A 21267-nucleotide genomic window follows, 5' to 3' on the forward strand; every position below is an offset into this window, starting at 1 on the left:
TTAAGAGTTTTAGACCTATGACTTGGCTAAAATGGCAACAGCAGCCAGCTGTATGCATGGTTTTTAAAGCCAATCATCTAAGGAATCGATCCAAATCACCTTTTGGTTGATTTCAAAAAATTAAGTTTTGGGAAAATTTTCGAAAATTCGGCAAGGGGTAACATCATCAAAATTTGCAAAAATTGACAAAAATTAATTTTCTTGAAATCAACTGAACTTGAATGCCAATCTATTAGGCGTTCAATTACGAGCTAATCGAGGTATTACACTCTATATTTGCATGACCTTTTCCGATTTTATTCGCATGCGTTCTACTGGAAAGGTGGTTAAAATGGGAGTTTGAACCTAGTCAGTTTCATACACGTTAAACATGCAATCCAAACAAGCCTGAATAAAACCATTGAACCTACAAATTATTCGAGTGTATAGATAAACATCTACCCTTTTAATGTGTTATAAAACGCTTTAAAAGTGATGCTTGGGAGAGCTGTATTCATTGTACACACATCCATGTGAGTGTATATTTTGTAAGACAACTCGGTCATTTGGCTTTCCGCTTTTCCGCTTTCCGCGGCGAGCACGTGGCGGAATCATCTCCGGAGTGCGGATTGTTTACGAATGTACGTATGACAACAGAGAGCGAACGAAGGCAGAAGGCAGAGAGAGAGGAAAGTGAGGAGAGCGAGGAGAGAGAGCAGGGCGCAGGCGTGGAAAGGAAAACTCGGCAGCGTCGGCAACACTGGTGAATTTGGGCGGGTTTCCTTTCGATTCGGTCGCACAATTCAACGGTTTTCAAATGGAAATGTTGCTCATTTCACTGGGTAACCAAAAGACCCGCAACGCAAAGGGGTTATGTGAGCCCGAGTCCCCAGAGCCACATACCAGCATGTGCAACAAGCGGCTGGAGCAGTTCCCCAGGTTCCAAAGGAACAGCTCGCCTCGAAATAAGAAGAAAAAGCAACACACTTTTCGTGGCCCTTTAATATAACACCGCCATATCAGCGCGCACAGCCTCAGAAAATTCCGGCTGGCATTCAGTTTTCCGCATTTCGCTTTCCACGTTCAGTTCAACGGCAGACTCGCGCGCGTACGGTTCGAACTGAAAAAGCGACGGGTCCGGGTCCGGATTTTTGGACTTGTCGGTTGTTGGTTGTCCGTGTTCTCGTGTTTGGTGTTAGGTGATAGGTGATAGCAAAGAAGTGTTTGAAAAAATGCCGGAAAATTAGCTTAGACTCGGCTGAAATGCCGCCGGCAGTCGATCCGTAACGTAATTGAATTCGGGCCACTGGATTGAAAACCAAATTCGATTTCGTATCCGTAAGAAAACACGCAAAAACGATAAACTAGTCGTTAAATTGAATATACAAATTGGTGTTTTGATTAAAACTAATAAACATAAACACCTAAAAACCGCAGAGCAGCGCAAAGGCAAGCAGCGAAATTTATTTTTAAACACAATTTCTTTGTTTCTCGCTGCCTGCAATTGGCTGACATTGCTTATACGCCGCGTTGGCCGTAGAAAAAATAGAACAAAAACGTGGGCATTTCAGCATAGTTCCTGGTAAGCGGTCTCCCACTGCCCATAGTGTTTTGTGAATTATTTTGACTCACTGTTGTTTTTACCATATTACAAAAACATTGTTGTTTTCGGGAGGTGGGTTTAATTGCAAAGTTTACGCAGAGACGAAAACCGAAATTGGTTTACAAGTTTATGGAAATTCGAGTTGTAAAAGTAATTAGAGAACTGCTATTTGTGGACAACTTTTGGCTGGCCTGGTAACTTTAGCACAAAAAGTAATTACTTCGACCGCCTAATCAAGCGACTAACTCAATTCGAAAGATCAAATGTGGGCCATTCGGATTCATTGCGATTTTCCACTCAATTTGAGCATCGAGTTCCACGACTCCAGTGAACTGAGAAATAGTTAACCGATAAGCAAAAACCAAATACCAAACCCGAAAAACCATCACGCCCAATTGACTTTCGCAGCTGAAAAGGTCCTCTGATGATCTCAGATTTCGGAAATCGCGCCGGAAGAGCAAATCTCCCGGAATGGCAATTAATTCGAATGCGTTTTGTGCTTTCTAGGCCTTCGAATGGAAATAATCTTTTTAAATAATACACCAATTGCGTACATCCTGTGCGATAAAATGAAGTAAAATAAAATAAAATAAAGTAAAAACCGTGCGCATTGGCTTATCCCTTGGGCATTTTCCCATGTGCTCATCTGAGATGTTTATAATGCAAATAAGCAAAGTGTTTCAAATGTATTTGCTTTGGGGTCGAAGGCATTTCAGCGCCGGGGGTTTTTAAGCCATTTAATTTTAAGGTGAACGTAAATAGAGTCTTGAAAAAAAATAAAATTTGAAATAAGCCAGGCAAACTTACTGGCTTGATTTTATGCAGCTGATACACATGAATGCGAAAACTGAAAATAAATCAAAGTGAATCTGTTTGGTAAAACTTAAAATCCAATTGAGTGCTTAAGCGGTTAATTAATTGAATTTAAGTACTTGTGGTCAAATGACTTCCACCCTGCAATCAATCGGAAATGTAAATACAAGTCATCAGTCAAATTGAAGGTATTTCGGCTGTGAACTCACGACATAATTGCCACTTTAATTGCCGAAACTGAATTCACTCGCAGTGTCCAGCTTTCAACGAAATTTCATTCCAAATCGAAGTGAAGCGCTTTCAAGTGAATCAAGTGAATCCGCTGGCCAAACAGCACACTTAATTGCTCCTCCGAGGGACAGACATCCGACATCAGACATCATCTAACTCAATCAGAGCCTGGCCAAACTTTTGCCGCTTCTAAATATTTAATGTCAACTATGATTAGTGAGGAGGCAAAGTCCTGTGGTTTCAGCCATGTCAATGTGGATGTGGGATGGGGAATGTGGGTTGTCGGATGTGGTCGGAGGTCTTTGGATGCGGATAAATGGCTGTTTGGCGGCCAAATGGATGCGTCCATTCGCATCCACACAAAGGCTTTGCCGCTGGTCAGCTGAGCAAACCGAAATCCTTTCAGCGCGAATTGCTATCGGTGGAGGAGCAGTAGATCCCAGGATCCAGGGCCATTAGTTGGCCCCAAAAGGAGGCCTTTAAAGATCCAGGCAGGCGTGAACGAAAACGGACGGGTATCTTTAAGCGAATGCGATGGCGAATTCGAATAAGTAATAAGTGAGTGAGGGTGCCGTATGTCCAGTGCTGCTCCACAGTGCTGTCATGCATCAAAACATTTAATTAAATTGAAACCGATGCGGCATCCGCCCCACTGCTGACGTCTTTTCCCGGCCACACTGGACAGTGGACATTGGACATTGGACAGTGGACTTTGGACAGTGGACACTGGAGGTGGGGCACTGGAGGCTGTGGAGGTGGAGGGCAGGTCCTTTGGCGCCGGAGACGTGTGTAACTTCGGCTTTCTTCTCCGGCTTTCAGCTGGGCACCAGCTCACCAGCTCACCAGTTCGCCATCTCCGCCCACGAATGAATTTAAATGAAGGCAGTGCCGGTCCTAAACAAGTCCGTGAATCATGTGCATATTTTAGCGGTGCTCAGTTGAGTTCGTCCTTCTTTTATGCAGCCCCATCGAGTTATGCAGTGTCCTTGTCCCCGGACAGGACATGTATTCCACAGGGATAGCCTTTAAATAAATGGGTTAATTCAATGGTATTGTTCGCACAACCAACCACCACATGTATCCAAAGCACAATTGTCTAATTTATTGGCATTGAACAACTTTGTCTGTCCTATATAAAATGTTGCCTATAACATATGCAAATAACACTTGGCAGGTTGTTATTTATGAATTGGTGAAGCTTAACTTTAAATTGCCATTTGGCCTTCGTCAAATATATTTTATTTGATCGTATATGCGAATAGAAAATTCAATATTTCGCAAATGAAGTCGAGCATTGGTTAATATTTCCGGCAACGAAATAAATTTATCAATTTTGAATAAGTAAATGCTCAAAGCTCCAGCTGAGAAGTCATACAATGGGGGTAAAAGCAATACAAATCAAAACTGAAATGTACTCAGTTGCCCCTCGACTTCGCCACTGGTCCCCATTATTCCACGCCGAGCAGATCCGACAAAGAATATACACCGAATGGCAGATGATTGAAATGGGAGTGGGTGCCATAGGAGCAATAGGAATGATAGGAGCCATGAGGTTGAGAATCGAGTGGGGAATGCTCGGAGGTGGCCTGTCTTCACTTCTGTCGCCGCTTTGTTCCTCAATTTACACATAATTGCAATAAATTGACTAAGTGGGTGCTGGGGTACTGAACTCATTGTAGTCCGAGTCCAGAGCTCCACAGATCCAGAGTTCCACAGATCCAGAGTCTCAGACAGTTGGGCGGAACTGCAGCACCCGGCTATTTTCTTATGTATCTTCTTACGCATTTATTTCTGCTCGCATTGTTATGCAGGGCACACTGATAGACTTTGGCTGATAAGATAAGACATTGAAATACCCACAGAACACACTCAACAGCTCACCTGGTTTATGTCCACTGCTGGTAATTGGTAATGCTGGCCACAAAGGCGATTGGCCGTACAACGGGGCGTATGCGTATTGTATGGGTCACACGAGGGAAAGCCGAAAGTATTTCCAGCAATCACTGCCCTGGCTTTTGTGGCTTCTTTATGGGCCAGGAAAATGGCTTAAATGGCACATAATACTTAGGACCCTTGGAACTTTAATTCCCCACAATGCTGGACAGCCGGAGAGCTTTAATTTCAGCCTAGGTATTCGAGCTGATTCATTTGTAAATATGTTATCTCTTATTGACCATACAACTTGAGAGGCAAACAAACGCGAATTGCTCGACAATTAAGTTCACGTAGGCAACTTGTCCTGCCCCAACACATTCGCTACAAATTTCGATGCCAAAGTACACGAAGTACGCATGTGGATATATATCTTCTGTTTATGTAGTATTTTGGCGCTTTTATCGCCGGGGCCTTATTTATATATTAAGGGGATTGTTTAATTTCTGCGCTTGTTATTGTTTTCTGCCTGCTTTTCGGTAGGTGCGAAAGATAAATCCAGCTCGCAAATGAATTCTTGCTCGCGGCAAAGCGAGGAGCTCATTAAACAATCATTTTGATGAATTTTACCCGCCCGCCGAGATTCGCGAGCTCGGCGGAGGAACTCAGGAGGAACTGGAGGAGCAGGAGCAAGAGGAGCAGGAGGAGGAGCCAGCGCCTCCAGCGCATGTGGCCAATTTGCAGCGCCATATATTTAATGCTCGTTTTGTGCCTAATTGTTTCGCCAGTGTGTGTGCTTGTGGGGAAATTAAAAACGCTCGTTTAAGCCAGCAAAAGGCGTTGGTAATTACAATTCAAGTTCACTTTCGGCATCCCCAGAAATGTGCTTATTACATTTGCCCCTCCTCCTGCGTCCTTTCTCTCCACTGGCCTCGCTCGTATTTTTGTTTTTTAATAAATTGTTTTAGAGAAGTACAGGCCGGCAGCAGGAAGTGAAAGTACTGTGAATGTGGACCGACATGCCACATGGGGGGTTTGGGTTAGAAAAGGACGAAGGGGGGAGGGGAGGGGCAGGGCACTAGGACAGCGGCCCCACTCTTATTGACATACATGTGTAGTGGCACACACACATGCACATACATACGGGCGTCCCTGCAGAGAAATAAGTAACAATCTTATTTATAACAAATGATTTATTGCCAAGAAGCAGCGGGCTCCATTCAGTTTTTATTTAAAAAGAAACATTACTAGCCTGTTTTGTAATTACAATAGAAAATGAATGTTTTAGAACAAGACAATACTTCTATAATTTAATTAATAATAATAATAAATTAATAATAATTAATTTAAATTCACAACATCTATGCACTGGTTAATTAGGCATTTAAAAAGATTTCCATATATTATGAAATCTATATTTATATAGAACGACTAGCTAGCTTTTCTGCCAGTGCACTCCTTAGGGACTGGGCTGCCTACATTGAGCCGCACTGTTGCTGCAGCCACACACTCCCACTCCCACTGCCACGCCCACCGCCGCCCACAGGCTCACAAAGAGCCAGCTACTAAACTCGCCTTTATTTCTGTGCGTTCTACCCTGGCCACCCTGTACTTGACTTGTCAAACACAAAAAAGGAAAACTGCCGAGTGAGTGGGGGGTGGGTGGGGAAAGGGTGCGGAAAAGTCCGGACCTTTTTATTCTGGGTCGCAAATGAACGCTGCATGTGCTTTCCACGCTCCTGCGAAAAACGAAATGCGAAATGCGAAATATGTGGAATGTGGCGGTCCGAGGGGAATCGCTTTATTTTAGCAAAGAGGCCGCTTCGCATTGCCACATAATCAATAAGGAACAGATTTTCAAGTTTGCAACTGCATTGTTGTCAGCTGAAAACTTGATTAGCCACAAAGCCACCGCCTCAAAGCTAAAGTTTGAAAAGCAGCATATTTGCACTTCCCGCCTTCAACGAGGTGGTTCAGAGTTCGGCGCTGCCCGGTGCCAAGTGTTTACCCTGAGCGTCTGGAGCACTGGGCACTCCAAGTTAGTGGATTGCCAGTGAGCTGGCAGTGCTACTGTTGTCTGGCTGGATGGGATTTGATAAGAAACGAGCGGAAAACAATCGCCAGTCAGCGCGACAAATTCGCTTAAAAGTTTACAGCTCTGCGACGCAAAGCTGCACAACACGGCGTATACGCAACATCGGACTTTCAGCCATTTCAGCCGCATCAGCACTTTCCATCACTTTCTGTGGCTGCCCAATGGTACGTGACAGTTTGGCCATTTTTCAAGTTCAGCAAAACTGCGAGCGAATCTAATTTTTTGCGATTATTGCAGAAAACGCAATTTTAACGGACATCGGTCAAAATAACTGCTGAACATTATTCAAGCCGAATAAAAAGGCGCACAACTTGCCGTTGGTCGTGCATTTTTTCAAGTATTTTTCCAATATTTGCTCGAACGATTAGTTTCGGGGGCGTGAAACGATCTGCCAATTATGGTGAACATTCTTTTGAAGATTGTTTGCCTTTCATTAAGACTGCATCACTTGCACTTCACTTGCCAGTTGCCAGCTGCCTGTTGCTAGACCAAACTAGAACTAAAACCAGAAGCAAAACCAGAAACCGAAACAACTTACTAATTTGTCTGTGGCATATGCTTTGTTTTGCCTATTTGTAGTCATTATTTGTAATCATTTCTCGGCAGACAAGCTGCCGGCAATTGATTTCTGCCCGCCTTGGTGTTTGTTTAATAGCTTTCGATGCATACACTCGGGAGAATGGGTTGCATCTTTGTTTCCTGGGCTACTGCAGCATGCTATTTACTGGGATGATGAAGTGTTCTCCCAGTGCACTGGGAGAAAAAAGTACTTACAACTTGATAGCGCTTCTTCAAGTAATGTAATGAAACTAGATATGCCACAGAAATCGATGAACACACTGGCACGTAGGTGTCTAAAAGCATGCAACATAATATAGCACGCCTTTAAAATATATTGTAGCACGCTTTTAGGCGGCGCACCCATTACACAAGGATTCCTTTCACTTTCTGTGGTCGCTGGAATTCGGATGCGCTATTCTTGGCGTACAAATATTTTGGTGCCCGTACCTTTTCCATTTCGAGAATAAACACAAGTGAATTTTTTCCATTCCTGCCGGCTGGACACAGTAGCAAAAGTATGAAAGCTAGCAGAGTAATAAAAACGATTCTAAGGAGCGAAAAAGTTGCTACTCGGATTATCGTTTTGTCAGACTTCAAGTGGCGCTGCTGGCCGTCGCAATTATCTCTATCTGCCAAGGACATTTCTGAGGCATAATTGAAGGACGACCAGGTCGCTCCCAAGCAAGGACCTTTCTCTACTTTTCCATACCTTTTATGGAAAAATGGGGAAAAAAGGCCATCAAAGAGAGGGTTCACTGTCGTACTGAAACAATTGTAAGCGAACTTGAAAGGCAGGTGAATTCAGCTCTGGGGACTCATAAAAAGAAATAGCTCTGTTTGGCTTTTTCAATTGGTTTTCTGCTATTTTGGCCACATAATAACGCACAAGATACAGATCATAAAAATGTTATTTAAGCCTTGGGGTCATTCGTCATTTTTATTGTCAAATATCATTTAGTTAATACGGCCCCTTGAAATCGTATTTTGCAAATTCGCATAATTGATATGGATTCAAAAGTCATAGTCAATGAAAACAATTAATTTTGTTTGACATTGTGGATGGAGAATATGGAATTATTTTTAATTAAGCAGCTTTGGTTCTTTTCCGATTGCCATTCATTAGCGTTCAGAATCATAAATGAGTATTATGCGAATGCGAAAGTAAAAGTTCGCACTGGACAAATCACCGGCATTTAGCGCTGCCCAAGTTTCCAAGGTATCCGCTGGTATCCACTAATGGCCACCACATCGCGGCCTCATCAAGAGGCACATACTTACGAATACTTTGCTGTGCGTCGCTCCAAAGTCATATTATTCAAGGAACTAGAAAGAAACCATCGAAAAGTTCTTGGGCAGAGCAGGAGATAGGGCGAGAATGAGTCACGTACCGAATAGAGAAACAAACTCGAGAAGAAATCAAAATCGATATGAATCCCTTCATGAGCACGTAGCAGGAGTGTGTAAAGTTTTCACTGAAAATGAGCATCGAAAAGCTTTGTTTCCAACAAACAGGCAACAGAAACAGCAGAACACCAACACCCAAGGCCATCAAAGATCACAAAAAATAAAAACGAAATTTGCCACGAATGAAATTAGATGGTTCTTTGCCTCTTTTCAGGTCGCCCAGTTGGCAAATGGAAAGCAAATAAGCGAAGCCAAAGGGATACGCAACATTAACTCTGAAATCCCTCAGTCCGGATAAAGACAAAGGCAAACACTCCGGGGTGTGGAAAACAGCAGCAGTCGCATCAGCCATGGAGAATCGCAGCGACTTCGAGGCGGATGACTACGGCGAGCTCAGCTGGAGCAACTGGAGCAATTGGAGCACCCCCGCGGGCGTCCTCTTCTCGGCCATGAGCAGCGTGCTCTCGGCCACCAACCACACGCCCCAGCCGGATTTCGGGCAGGACCTCGACCTGTCCACCAGCTCCTTCAATCACAGCCAGACGTGAGTCCAACCCGGATCCCATCCACTGCCTAATTATGACACAAAACTCAATTAATGACCGCACTCACGCACGAACAGAGCACTCGACTCGAATCATGGGAGTCTGCGATTTTTGCTCCAAGGGGGTCGTCCATTCTTAGGCCACCTTTTATACTTGATTCATAAATATTATCAGTACACTTGATCGATATATTCTATTGCTGTAATTGTATCTATGTTGTTTTATTATGTTTTTCTTTTTCTTTATATTTTCCCTATAGTAGTTGATCAAGAGAAACTACTCATCCATAGCGTTTCCAATTAAAAAAGTCCTTAAGTACCCACCTACTCCACTGCTCCCAAGTGGGGCAACCCATATATTCCGTGGCTTTTTGATGGCTCCTGATGAGTCCGCCTCCGCTCCGGTTTTATCCGCGATTTAGCCATGATTGTGCCCACACCCACGTGCATCTCTAATGACGCCTGCGTTCAGTCGTTCCGGCATTCAGTCATTCAGTGACTGGGGCACTTCCCTTCCGCTCATCACTTCCGTTTCAAATACACAAAACGGCGGCGAAGGCAAACACATTTTATGCGGAGACACTTACTTTATCCGCATTTGTACATATATACACAAAAAAGTGAAAAAACTGCGGGTCTATGGCATTCAACTCTATTCTTTCCGGCTGAAAAAACGTCGGCACTTTTTGCAGACATGTCCCAAGTTTACTGCCAGCAGCAGTAGCAGTAGCAATAAATGGGTTTCGGTGGCTGTTTAGAACTGGGATAATTATTGGGATATGTGAATATATGGCTGCGTCTGACGCATCGAAAATCCATTCTGCAAACGACTCAGCTTTTTGCAGCCCAAAAACCAGAAGCCACAAATCCTTCAGGCAGGGCTCAACATTTCGATCCTGGTACTAAGCTGGCTGCTCTTTTTGGCCAACCGAGTTGTCTACTTCTGTTGTCCGATTTATGTGCAAATAGAGACGGCCAAGATGGCTAGAAATTGGCAGGACGAAGAACACAGATTGGCATATATGTTTCGGCACAAAAGAATCCGTGCATCAAAGCGAAAACATATTTGCACACATCTCTCTGAAGTGGCACACTCACAATCACAATTTATTTGCCAAACTGTCCACATTCCCATAACGACTAATATGGAAGACATGGGCTAATTGCTTTGATGGTCTATTTTTATACGAGGTCACTCGTATTTATTTGGAAAAGCATATATTTTTAAGGGCGCAAGTAAGTAATCACAACAATGGAACAATGGCGTTTTTTTTTTTTGCGGCTTAAAAGGGAACTTTTTCAATAGAGGTATTTGTTTTTCTTAAAGATTTTCCTGGTTTGGTATTATTTATTAATTTTTGGGGTATTTTTGAGGGCACTTCCTGAAGCGAAATACATTTTTCGCAGTACTTCTGTACTATTTAAACCTCAGCATCAATATCAACAGGAATAAAAGCAATGGCATAGTGAAAATACTTTTGTCGTGACATTTTCTTTGGCCCGAGGCATTCGGAATCTGCTATTCTGACTCTTTTACTTTTTATTTTCCATTTTCCTCGGCAGCCATTTTCCCTCAGCCATTTCAGCTCGTCATAGGCCTGTCGAGGTCCTAGCAAAAACAAATCAATAATCCTCTTTGCATTGGGAGCAGCTCGAACAAAGAGGATTCTATGTAAATCCTCGCAGTTTGTCATGCGAAAAGGGTAAATGGGTTGGTTGGGGTGTGTAAAGTGAGAATTACTTATGTGGGCATCTTTTAATTGCTCTGAAGAGTGAACAAACAGAGCATTAATGACCACCTTGCCAATTTAGTGCCATCTCCCGCACACTGTGTGCATATTAAATGACATGGCTGCCCTTCTGTCCTCCTGCCCCCCAGTTTCGCCAGGATCTAGGCTCACAAATCCGATGGAGAGGATTGCGGCCGAGATTGCCGACCCTCTATTTGAGCACTCTCCTAGTTGCGAGCCTAAGCAAACAAGCCAAGGCCCACAAAATATTAAAAAGATGACGACAGCCACCGATGAGTGAGTGGAAAGGAATGGAGTGGAGTGGGTGGAGTGGATGGAGTGAAGTAGATGGAGTGGTGTGGAGTGAAGAGGAGACTCCTGCCTTCCGGCTTGGCTGAACCCCATGTTTTATGTGGCAGACGGCGCTGCAGAAAAACACGGATTTGTCAACGCACGCACAATTACACACGCTTAATAGCGACAACATCCTGGAGTCGCACATATAGCTACACAGAGAGAAATCGAGCTGTACTCAATTAAATGAAATAATTTGCTATAGCGAACTCTATACATCCTTTCTGTTAAGATTAAGAAGAAATCTTTTGATTGTTAGTCAGTAACATGTTTACTAAAATGTTTACTTAACTTGTTCTATTACTCTTCCTCCATTTGCTTAATTCCCTTGAGCTTTTCTCCCAGTGCACATATTCTTTTGAGCTGAAAGCACCCATTCGCACGCTTACATAGGCACATCACCCACTTGGCACTCGTTTATGGCGGAGCGGGGGCACACCGTGAAACATAACACACACTTAATCTCGATGTCACTAATTCCCCAACGTAACCCCGTGTCCCATCCACATCCACAGCCTATCCACCGACCTGCCCGCCGCCGGGGACGGGGAAGACGCGGCCAAGGATGCGGCGGCGTCCATGGAGACGGGCTCGTTTGCATTCGTGGTCCCGTGGTGGCGTCAGGTGCTCTGGAGCATCCTTTTCGGCGGCATGGTCATTGTGGCGACGGGCGGTAACCTGATTGTTGTCTGGATCGTGATGACGACCAAGCGGATGCGGACGGTAACCAACTATTTCATAGGTGAGTGTTGTGGCTGGTGTTTTGTGTGCAAACGTTGCGTATACGCAATAAAAGTCACTCATACGTCGTGTTGGCCGTGTAAGTTTAGTTGGTAAGGTAAATATTTGTTGGGTTATAAACTGTTTAGAGCTTTGTTAACATGCGATAATATAACGTATTAAAGACGACCGATTTGTGCTAGAAAGTCTTGTTAGTTTCCAAATTTTCCTGCAGTTAGGAAGTAACTTTTCCGACTAAGTTTGTCCAGTCAGGTCGACGAGCTCCTGTCAAGAGTTTGCTTAAGCTTTGGCCCGGGGTACGAAAGGGTGGATTACCTATTTATGGGGCACTTGAAGAGCAGATGAATTGGTTGCACCGCCCTCCGTCGCCTGCATTCCACATCCGCCCTGTTGCACCTCGCAGATTTATGCCATCGTTGGCAAATTTTGATGAAGTGAAAGAGCAGCCCGGAGACAGGACGGTATTAATATTAATTTCCTCAGCTTTGGCCATCAAATCAAGTTATGCAGTTTGTCGGCTGAGTTCCTCAGCTCGGCTTTCATTAATTGAATGTGCTTTTAGTCACGTTTTGGAGTGCATTAAATTTGCATGCTGCAGCTCATGCAACTCGTGCACACTAATCACACCTTTAATAATCCAAATGTGCTTTCAACGAGAGTTTGCCAAAGTTTGGCCAAACTTTCGCTGCCTAATGACATTACCGGCATTTTGCTGGCTTGGACGACAACCTCTTGGATGCCTGATTGCCAGCTTTGTGCATGCGCAATTATTTTAATAAAATAACCAAGCAACTTGAGACGGCGAGGCTGGAATTGATTCCGTTTACCCAGAGCTTACCGCTAATCCAGCTCTTCCGTTCGACGATCTCCTTCAGATACAGATACGGATACAGATACTCGTATGTATCTGTGCAACAATGGCACGAACACAATGCCGTTCTGTAGCCTCCTCCTTGCTGAAATTCCATTGTCTGACTGGGTAATGAATATTATTGTTATTATTATTACGTAAACTAAACGCCCGTTGAGCTCGCCGGCTTTACGAATTTGCATTTATAAATACACATTGGCAATCATTATTAGTAACAAGTTCTGACGTTTTAATCATTTTCGGGCCCACGAAAATTTCAAATTCCCATCACAGACATCTGGAACGAACAGAGCTTGGGGTTTTTGTGGGGGGGCATGGGTTTGGTGGAAGTCAGTCACCGGATGATAATCTTCTTTGGCTTCATTATCAATGCGTATTTGCATCTTTTGTTTGAGTTCGTCGGTTAGAGCAGCGTTTGTACTCGGGGTACACTCACTTTTCTATTAAGTAGGATAAATTCATGTTTTAAAAAGGGAATTTGTTTCAAAAGTTTACTGTTAAATGTGTTTTTTAACAAAGTAACTTGTTCACTCATTCGGTTCAGCTAAGAGTAATACATGTGGGATAAGATGTTTTAGTTTCAATGCCTAAACAAATACTTTGTACTGTCTTAAGCTCTGTAGGGTAAATCATTTAATTCGGTTCAGATTATCAATGATTGCCCTGCCATCGCCGGCAAAAGAAAGACTGAGCGCTTAAAAGTAGCATTTGGTTATTAATTAAAATGGGCCCGAATCGATATTTGGCTACGTGGCTGACAGGAGCAGGCCCCGAGGATAATGGAGGCCAGATAGCCAGGACACAGCCACATAGTCAATGGCCCCAGGAGCCAGGTCGATTGTTAGAATGCGACACGTCGCCTCGTGTCGTCTTGTAGGCGTCGCAGGATTCGCAGGACTCGCAGGACTTCGGTGGAACTGAAGGACCTGAAGGAGGCTAGGAGAACATGAGGACACGGGCTAATGTTCGGCAAAAGGACATTTGTTTTATTGAAGGTGCTGTTTCGGTTTCGTGATGCTTTTTATGCGCCGGCACTTCGTCGCCTTATCTCCAGTAGATAATGAAAAGTAAACAAAGGCAGACTTTTCTTTTCCATTTTCCTTTTTTATTCTGCTCGGCCCCATGTTTTGTTGTCTATGGCATGTAAATCGCTCCATGCAAATGAAACACGATAAAAGTGTATCCTTCGGAGGTGTACATGTACTCGTATATATGTACCATTAATTTCCTGTTGATTTCGGTAGAAATATGCGGGTGAAAGTGCACTTTATTCCGGTCCAATTATAAATGTACAGCATGAATAAAAGGTGAGTGGGCCCTCGAAGCTGAGTAATTGTACAAAGTCATTGCTGTTTGTTTTGCATAATTTGTCCAATCAGATGGTAATGCTTACTTTTCTTCGTAATTTCCGGCTGCTTTCTGGCTGCCGCATCCGAATCCTTGGTCCTGCCCCCCAGTGAATCTCTCCATCGCAGACGCCATGGTGTCCAGTCTGAACGTCACCTTCAACTACTACTACATGCTGGACAGCGACTGGCCCTTCGGCGAGTTCTACTGCAAGTTGTCCCAGTTCATCGCGATGCTGAGCATCTGTGCCTCGGTGTTCACATTGATGGCCATCTCCATCGACAGGTGAGTGGATTACGGATTACGCATTACGCATTACGGATTATGGATCATAGACAGTAGGTCGTGTTCTGGGGGATTATGTATGTATGTACATATGTATGTATGTAGCACCATTTATATGCATATGCATTATCAATATGCGCCGACCTATCTGAACCCTTATCAATCACGGTCAGAAGCACAGGCCCAATAACCCATTCGCTTTAATAGGATTTCATAGGGCTGCGGACATGGGTGCACAAGTGGATTGCCCGTCACAAGGATCAAAACGAAAGCCCATCAAAATACATACGTGTGCTAAAGTATAAAGTACATACATAAATAATGTTCCACCTACTTGGGCATTTATGGATGATTCATATATTTCAAATATCGGCAGGTCAAAACGAATTATTCCGTCTAGTAAACAGAGTAATCGACCAACGACTTGAAATATTATAAATAATATTTCGGCAATTGGTTATGCACTGTTATATCTTTCCTATTTAATTCATCGAATGTTGTTGTGTGGTAAACAAAACAGTCGGCATACGAACATAAATGCTGGAAATTGTTTATAAATGATTCCCGATTGGCGCAGCACTAAATATGTATTGAAGATTTATCTGTTTGAAGTCGTAAGCAAATAAATTAAAATATACTGTCAAAACAAGGCGTGCACAAATTATAAATGAACAAGTTCAACGGGCTGAAATCCTGAAAATCGAAATAATATCAATACTTACACAACTTTCTTTACAATAAAAAGTATGCCGATAAATAAGGTTTCAGCTGCTTGGGCGAAAACAATCAGTGAATGCGGAGTAATTCTTTGAAGATGGAACAAATAAATTGAGTAAATTGCAAACAGGCGACACATGAATTATGCTTGTTGTTACCACATAAATTAAAGTAATGCCTTGAAGAAATCATGATTTATGTTCCCCAGACAGGAGGAGCCATTAAAATTAATCACGGAAACCTAATCTGTTTAAAGTCCTGACCCAAAAACGCGAAAAATCCCGCAGGACGACATACATATGTGTACTCCTAGAACGTGATGCCATTCGGCGGCTATTAGGTTCCTATGTAAACTCCCTTAATGACTGCAACTTTTAATGGCTTGCCGTGATCCGATGAATAACACAGCTCCACGCAGCCAAAAATTCCTCAGATTTCGGGCTTTGGCACTCTTCTGCACCAGCGTTGTCCCTTTAATTCCATTTCGAGGGTCCTTTTTTCGGCTGTCGCACCCGTGCATTTCGATAATCAGCTTATGCTCCCAGGACTCACCCCCTCCCCCCCGCGCACCTGCGGCAGAAACTCATTTGGAGGAGCTGCCTCTGCACTGGGTGGAAATTGTGTTAAGTCGACGCACCTCTCGTTTCAGATACGTGGCCATCATCCGGCCACTGCAGCCGCGGATGAGCAAGCGGTGCAACCTGGCCATCGCGGCGGTCATCTGGCTGGCCTCCACGCTCATCTCCTGCCCCATGATGATCATCTATCGCACGGAGGAGGTGCCCGTCCACGGGCTCAGCAACCGCACGGTCTGCTATCCGGAGTGGCCCGACGGTCCCACGAATCACTCCACGCTGGAGTCCCTGTGAGTATCCTCCAGCCCTTCTGTTCGGAATTTATGGGTTTCGAAGCTGTCGGACCTTGTTAGCCACACAGCCAACGCAGTTAGCGAGGACAATGCAAAGCTTTGGACACTGCACAGAGCGGAATTGGATTAGGATCCTTTGGTTGTCGGGGATCTGGAGAAGCTACCCTTTAATTTCCTAGAAAAGTCAGGATACTTTGCTGGCGAAAAGTCAGGATACCCTTTTTGCGAAAAGTCAGAATACATTGGTTGCAAAAAGTTAGGATACTTTGCTTGCGAAAAGTCAGGATACATTGCTTGCGATGATTGAGGAGTTCTAGGAAGTGTAAACTAAAGCTCTTGAATATGGAGAAGCATCCAATTTGAGAGCCGTGCACAGAGAAAAGCCATTGTTTTCCTCAACATCGAGATGGAGGTGTACATCAAAAAATCAGAGCGTCAATCAGACTGGCGATTGCACATGCAGAAACAATCGGAGTCCTGATCCGCACTGGGATGGAAGAGGGAGGGGGTCGTAAAAGAGGACACTCGGAGGCAAAACTGAACTGAAGAAGTTCTCGTAAAAAACGAACGAACGACTGACTGACTGGCTGGGTGGGAAATTGAGGGTGGTGAAAATCTAGGGGCAAATCGGGCGGTGGGGCAAATAAAACGTGTTGCTTTTTACAACCATTTTGTATGGCAATTTGGTAGCAGTGGGTGTCCTGCGTCCTGCGTTCTGCGTGCTGAGTCCTGTGGCCCCCCTCGTTATGCATTGTGTCCCACATGCAAGGCCATTAATTTTAGATTCATTCCAAATTGCTACTTGCTCAATAAAAGTAAAACAAAAGCCATAGCCAAAGCCAAAGCCAGCAACAATGTCCGATGGAGCGATAGGGGCTTTTAAAAGCATTGCCCGACTAACTGAAAGGCTTGTAAACACCATGTTTGATCTGCTCTGTGTCCCATCGTTTAGCTACAACATCCTCATCATCATCCTAACCTACTTCCTGCCCATCGTCTCCATGACGGTCACCTACTCGCGCGTGGGCATCGAGCTCTGGGGATCCAAGACCATCGGCGAGTGCACGCCCCGCCAGGTGGAGAATGTGCGGAGTAAGCGACGGGTAAGTCCTGGCTGGGATGCGGGGTGTCCAGGGGTTCTGGTCACCACCAAAGGGCACCTGCAAGTCTTTAAGCCTTTTAAAGAGTTTTCATACACCTAATATATGAGCTAAGCGTACATATGTGATCTAACCATAATTATACTTAAATAGTTGTAAAATTATATTCATCCTTTGCAAATTAAATTCCTCTTACCTCGTAAGCATGAAAATTATAGTAGTTAATCCTTAGCTGCATTTATTACACTTGTTTTCCGAGTGGTTTAAGTACACCTTAATTGTTGGGGATGTTTTTCAAACTGCTGTTTAAATTGGCTGCCTGCGCTGCTGTTTAATGTGCAGATAAACTTTACCTGCAGTTAACGAACTAAAGCAAACAGTCAGGGAAAGTTAGTTACCCTGAACCAGCAATTGTATATTGAAATATAGTTTCGAGTTCAGAGCAAGTGCAATACAAGTAAAGCTTAAACTTTGCAAAGAGAAACAGCAGCTTAGGAAATTCCAGTTGACATCACATTTGATTATCCCACTGCCCACAAAAATAGACTAATGGCTTTCAGCTATTTGATAAGACATTGCACACGTACTGACCAACCTCCACTCTTCATCCTCCACAGGTGGTGAAGATGATGATAGTGGTCGTCCTGATATTCGCCATCTGCTGGCTGCCGTTCCACAGCTACTTCATCATCACATCCTGCTACCCGGCCATCACGGAGGCGCCCTTCATCCAGGAACTCTACCTGGCCATCTACTGGCTGGCCATGAGCAACTCCATGTACAATCCCATTATATACTGCTGGATGAATTCGCGGTGAGTAGCCCACTCGATTGCCACTTTATTTAGTTGCAGACTTAAGGCCGCTCCATGTTCCTGTCCACGCTCATGTGGCTGATCTAACCCGCAGCAAATTGGTTCATTTGCGGCGGAATTAGCACCATTAGGGCACTAAGTGGAATGCAGTGGCATTCAAGGCATCGGCAGCTCGGAAGCTCGACAAGATTAGTTGATTGGTTAGCCGGCTCCCCGGAAATTAATGTGCTCGTCATCATTACTGCAGGAAAGTGTTTCCTCGACCTCCAGTGAGTGGCTGCCACTGCCTCGCACTTTGAATATAGTTTGTGAACACATGACAGCATGATTCCGGAAAACTGTCGTACAGCTGCGGCTGAAAGAAAAGCACGCAACTTGACATCTATTTAAGGCAATTTTGCGAATGGAAGACGCTTGAACAGCTGCGGTTCCTTGTTGCTTCAAGAAACTTAACTTAAAGCCACTCTTAAAGGGGTGCCACAAGCCCATAGAGACTCAGTTACTTTTGTGGCCCTATTATTGTGCCCAAAACTGTTGGGTGTTGATACATATGTACATATATGTATATCCGCACTTGAACAAAAGGCGTTGTTGCCATATAGGGCCGTACAAATTGGCAGCCGGTGTTCGTGCCCGGAAAAACGTAGCGGATTGCAATTAATTCCGCTCAGTCAGCGGATATCTGACTGATGGGCAATGGGAATACGCTGGCCTGGAAGGGAGCCGCCGGGTATAATGGGGTTACTACGTGGAATAAAAGCCAATGTGGGCCAGCACGTGAGATCCGACGCCCAGGATCACGGCCAGCTACCCACAATTGATGGCGCCCCATATGCAAATGATGACGACAACGTCAACGACAACGACAACGACAACGACAACGACAACGACAACGGGAACGAGAGCGAAGCTCTTTATTTCCATTTACTACCCATGGGGGAACACGGGGATATTAAGTTGCCGCGATAGCCCGTAAAAAACACTCCCGTAGCACCATAGATTATATGAGTAAGCGGTGTCTAGCTTGCTGTCCAGGACGCGATGAAGTGTGGCAGCCAGCGGGAAAAGCTGCTCATAAATAAAGGAACTTGATGTCTTTCAGGGATTGTCACAATTGAAGTCCATAAATACTGAACTAAGCTGGTTAGGGTCGCGGTATCGAGTTGTCCTTGGGGCCAGTTAAAGTTTATTGAGTTACAAATGGTATTACTGGGCTGTAGGGTAACGCGTTCAAGATTTAAATAATAATGGCTTGTAATTCTACTATTAATAATGTAATTCATTTAATTTCATTTGCAGCTTTCGCTACGGTTTCAAGATGGTTTTCCGCTGGTGCTTGTTTGTGCGCGTGGGCACGGAACCCTTCAGTCGGCGGGAGAACCTGACATCCCGGTACTCCTGCTCCGGCTCCCCGGATCACAATCGCATCAAGCGCAATGGTAGGTTTGACCACTGACCATTAAAACTGGAGGGAGTGACCGCTAATGAGTTTCACATTGATAGATACCCAGAAATCGATACTTTATACCTGTCCCAGCTCACCCAAGTCGCATCGAATTTCGCACGGCGGTGAGTTTGAGTCCTGTCCACCCATAAGTGGATAAGGTAGCATCTAATTATATTTCCTCAAAATCCAAACCCCAGGAACAGCCCGCAGTGCGACGCTGAGGAACAGCATGCCGGCGGAGTCGCTGTCCTCCGGCGGAGCTGGAGGACACAGGAAGCGGTTGTCCTACCAGCAGGAAATGCAGCAGCGGTGGTCAGGACCCAGCAGTGCCACCTCGGTGACCAATTCCAGCAGTACGGCCAACACCACCCAGCTGCTCTCCTGACAGCCGGTCATCCAGGTGGTGCCGCCGGAGAGGGAGTGCCTGGAGATGCAGACCCAGATCGTCTGCTCCTCGCCGTACAACAACAACTATCGGCGGGCCAATCCTGGCATCTCCGACCGCGACTCGTCCGACGACAAAACCTGGCTCTAAGCTACTTTAAGGTCTCGAATTTACACTTTTACAAAGGTCCTTCGATTGGATGCCTACCGTGTTTCGCCCTAGTCTAAATTTCAATTCGTTCTTAGAGAAACCAAAGCTAAGTTAGGATACCACCCTTGCCCTCGACCGCCCCTCGAACATATCAGATATAGCTGGGCTGCAAATCCGCCCACTAATTGTATATCTGTAACTCGATACCTTGTCGGAATCCGGTGGGAATCCAGGTTGTTGCGGGGACAGGATAAGACTAGAAGTTAGAGCGCTATATAAGATTTCCCATTCGTGGGCCTCGTTAGGCGGCTACTGATCCCCTTGAATCACTGTACATATTCGGATTGGTTCCTAAAAATCGTTTTTAACTATTACTTCTCAACGCTTACGGCTGCTTGCTTAAGTTGCAACCAAATAAGAAACCACAAAAAACGAATAAAGAATAACGAATAAACAAATGACTATGAATGTGAGTGTACGTGTACGTGTAAATATAAATGTCTGAATATAAACGTTATTGCGAATAAAGCGACTTGCTCCATCACCAAGTTGTTCCTAGTTGTATTGGGTCTCCTTTCAGAGGGAGCACGAAAATAGGGACTGTCAACATCCTCGAATGAGTTCGTCCCCGACTTTGTTTATTCAGCTATTCCATCCATATTATATTCGGAGTGTGAATGGGGGAACGGGGAATGGGAGTCGCCAGGAGTGGCAAACACACTCGAAAATCCAGCAACCCCCAGCTTCGGCGAGGGTGTAAGATGAATTTAAATATGAATAATCCAACTGCCGGAGGCTGGTCTGAATAAGGTCTGAATGCGAGCGAACGTATTTGAATGCACATGTGCCTGTGTCTATGCGAGTTATGCCCACAAGCCATCTTTCCCGCCCGGCGTATCAATTTTTTATCAGTAACCATTTTAGAGAAAATTGCATTTGATTTTCTGTTTTTTATGTTTTATGTTTCGTGTGCTCAATGTAAGCACTTCCCCTTCCCCAATCCATCGTATCCAAAGCGAATTTCCAGCACAGTGGGCGAACCCCTAACTCACTTAATTCCACGGCGCCTTATTCCTATAAGTTATGAATTATTCCAGGTTATGAAAACACCTGTCAAGTGGGAGTACAAGCGCTTTTCCGATTAATGGAAGTGTAAAAAGGATTTCTATCAGGCTTCACTACGAATAACAGGTTGCGCACTCTGTATTCTTATTTATGAATGGATACCACTTACTTTACTATTGTAAGAGTATTTGAAAGTCTTCACAAACATGGTTTTAACGCTTTTATGAACCCCACGAAAGCGAGTATTTAAAGCTCCGGAGGATTGTTTTCACAATATTTGCATTAGCGAAT

At 44.4% G+C, this 21267-nt stretch overlaps 1 protein-coding gene across 3 annotated transcripts; it reads left to right on the plus strand.

Annotated features, from left to right (window-relative positions):
- Positions 1-1078: 1078 nt before the first annotated feature.
- Positions 1079-20455, plus strand: LOC120453245 (tachykinin-like peptides receptor 99D). Of its 3 annotated transcripts, none has more exons than XM_039637848.2 (10): positions 1079-1561; positions 8773-9102; positions 11702-11928; positions 14256-14430; positions 15797-16012; positions 16968-17118; positions 17733-17929; positions 19229-19368; positions 19433-19498; positions 19574-20455. In XM_039637848.2, exons 2-10 carry the CDS (start codon positions 8909-8911, stop codon positions 19759-19761), a joined length of 1554 nt encoding a protein of 517 aa, XP_039493782.1. In that variant the 5' UTR covers positions 1079-1561; positions 8773-8908; the 3' UTR covers positions 19762-20455. The 3 variants fall into 3 exon arrangements, with proteins under 3 accessions (XP_039493782.1, XP_039493784.1, XP_039493785.1); XM_039637850.2 differs by having other exon boundaries at positions 19580-20455; XM_039637851.2 differs by lacking the exons at positions 1079-1561; positions 8773-9102 and having other exon boundaries at positions 11843-14105.
- Positions 20456-21267: the final 812 nt, after the last annotated feature.

The sequence above is a fragment of the Drosophila santomea genome, chromosome 3R (genome assembly GCF_016746245.2).
Source record: "Drosophila santomea strain STO CAGO 1482 chromosome 3R, Prin_Dsan_1.1, whole genome shotgun sequence".
Classification (NCBI taxonomy): domain Eukaryota; kingdom Metazoa; phylum Arthropoda; class Insecta; order Diptera; family Drosophilidae; genus Drosophila; species Drosophila santomea.

What these genes read in the sequence shown, in the direction of transcription:
- LOC120453245 (XM_039637848.2), top strand. Translation starts at nt 8,909, where the DNA reads ATGGAGAATCGCAGCGACTTCGAGGCGGATGACTACGGCGAGCTCAGC. An exon ending in TACTGCTGGATGAATTCGCG is followed by an intron (nt 17,930 to 19,228) that starts GTGAGTAGCCCA and finishes TTTCATTTGCAG; the next exon opens with CTTTCGCTACGGTTTCAAGA. An exon ending in CAATCGCATCAAGCGCAATG is followed by an intron (nt 19,369 to 19,432) that starts GTAGGTTTGACC and finishes TCACATTGATAG; the next exon opens with ATACCCAGAAATCGATACTT.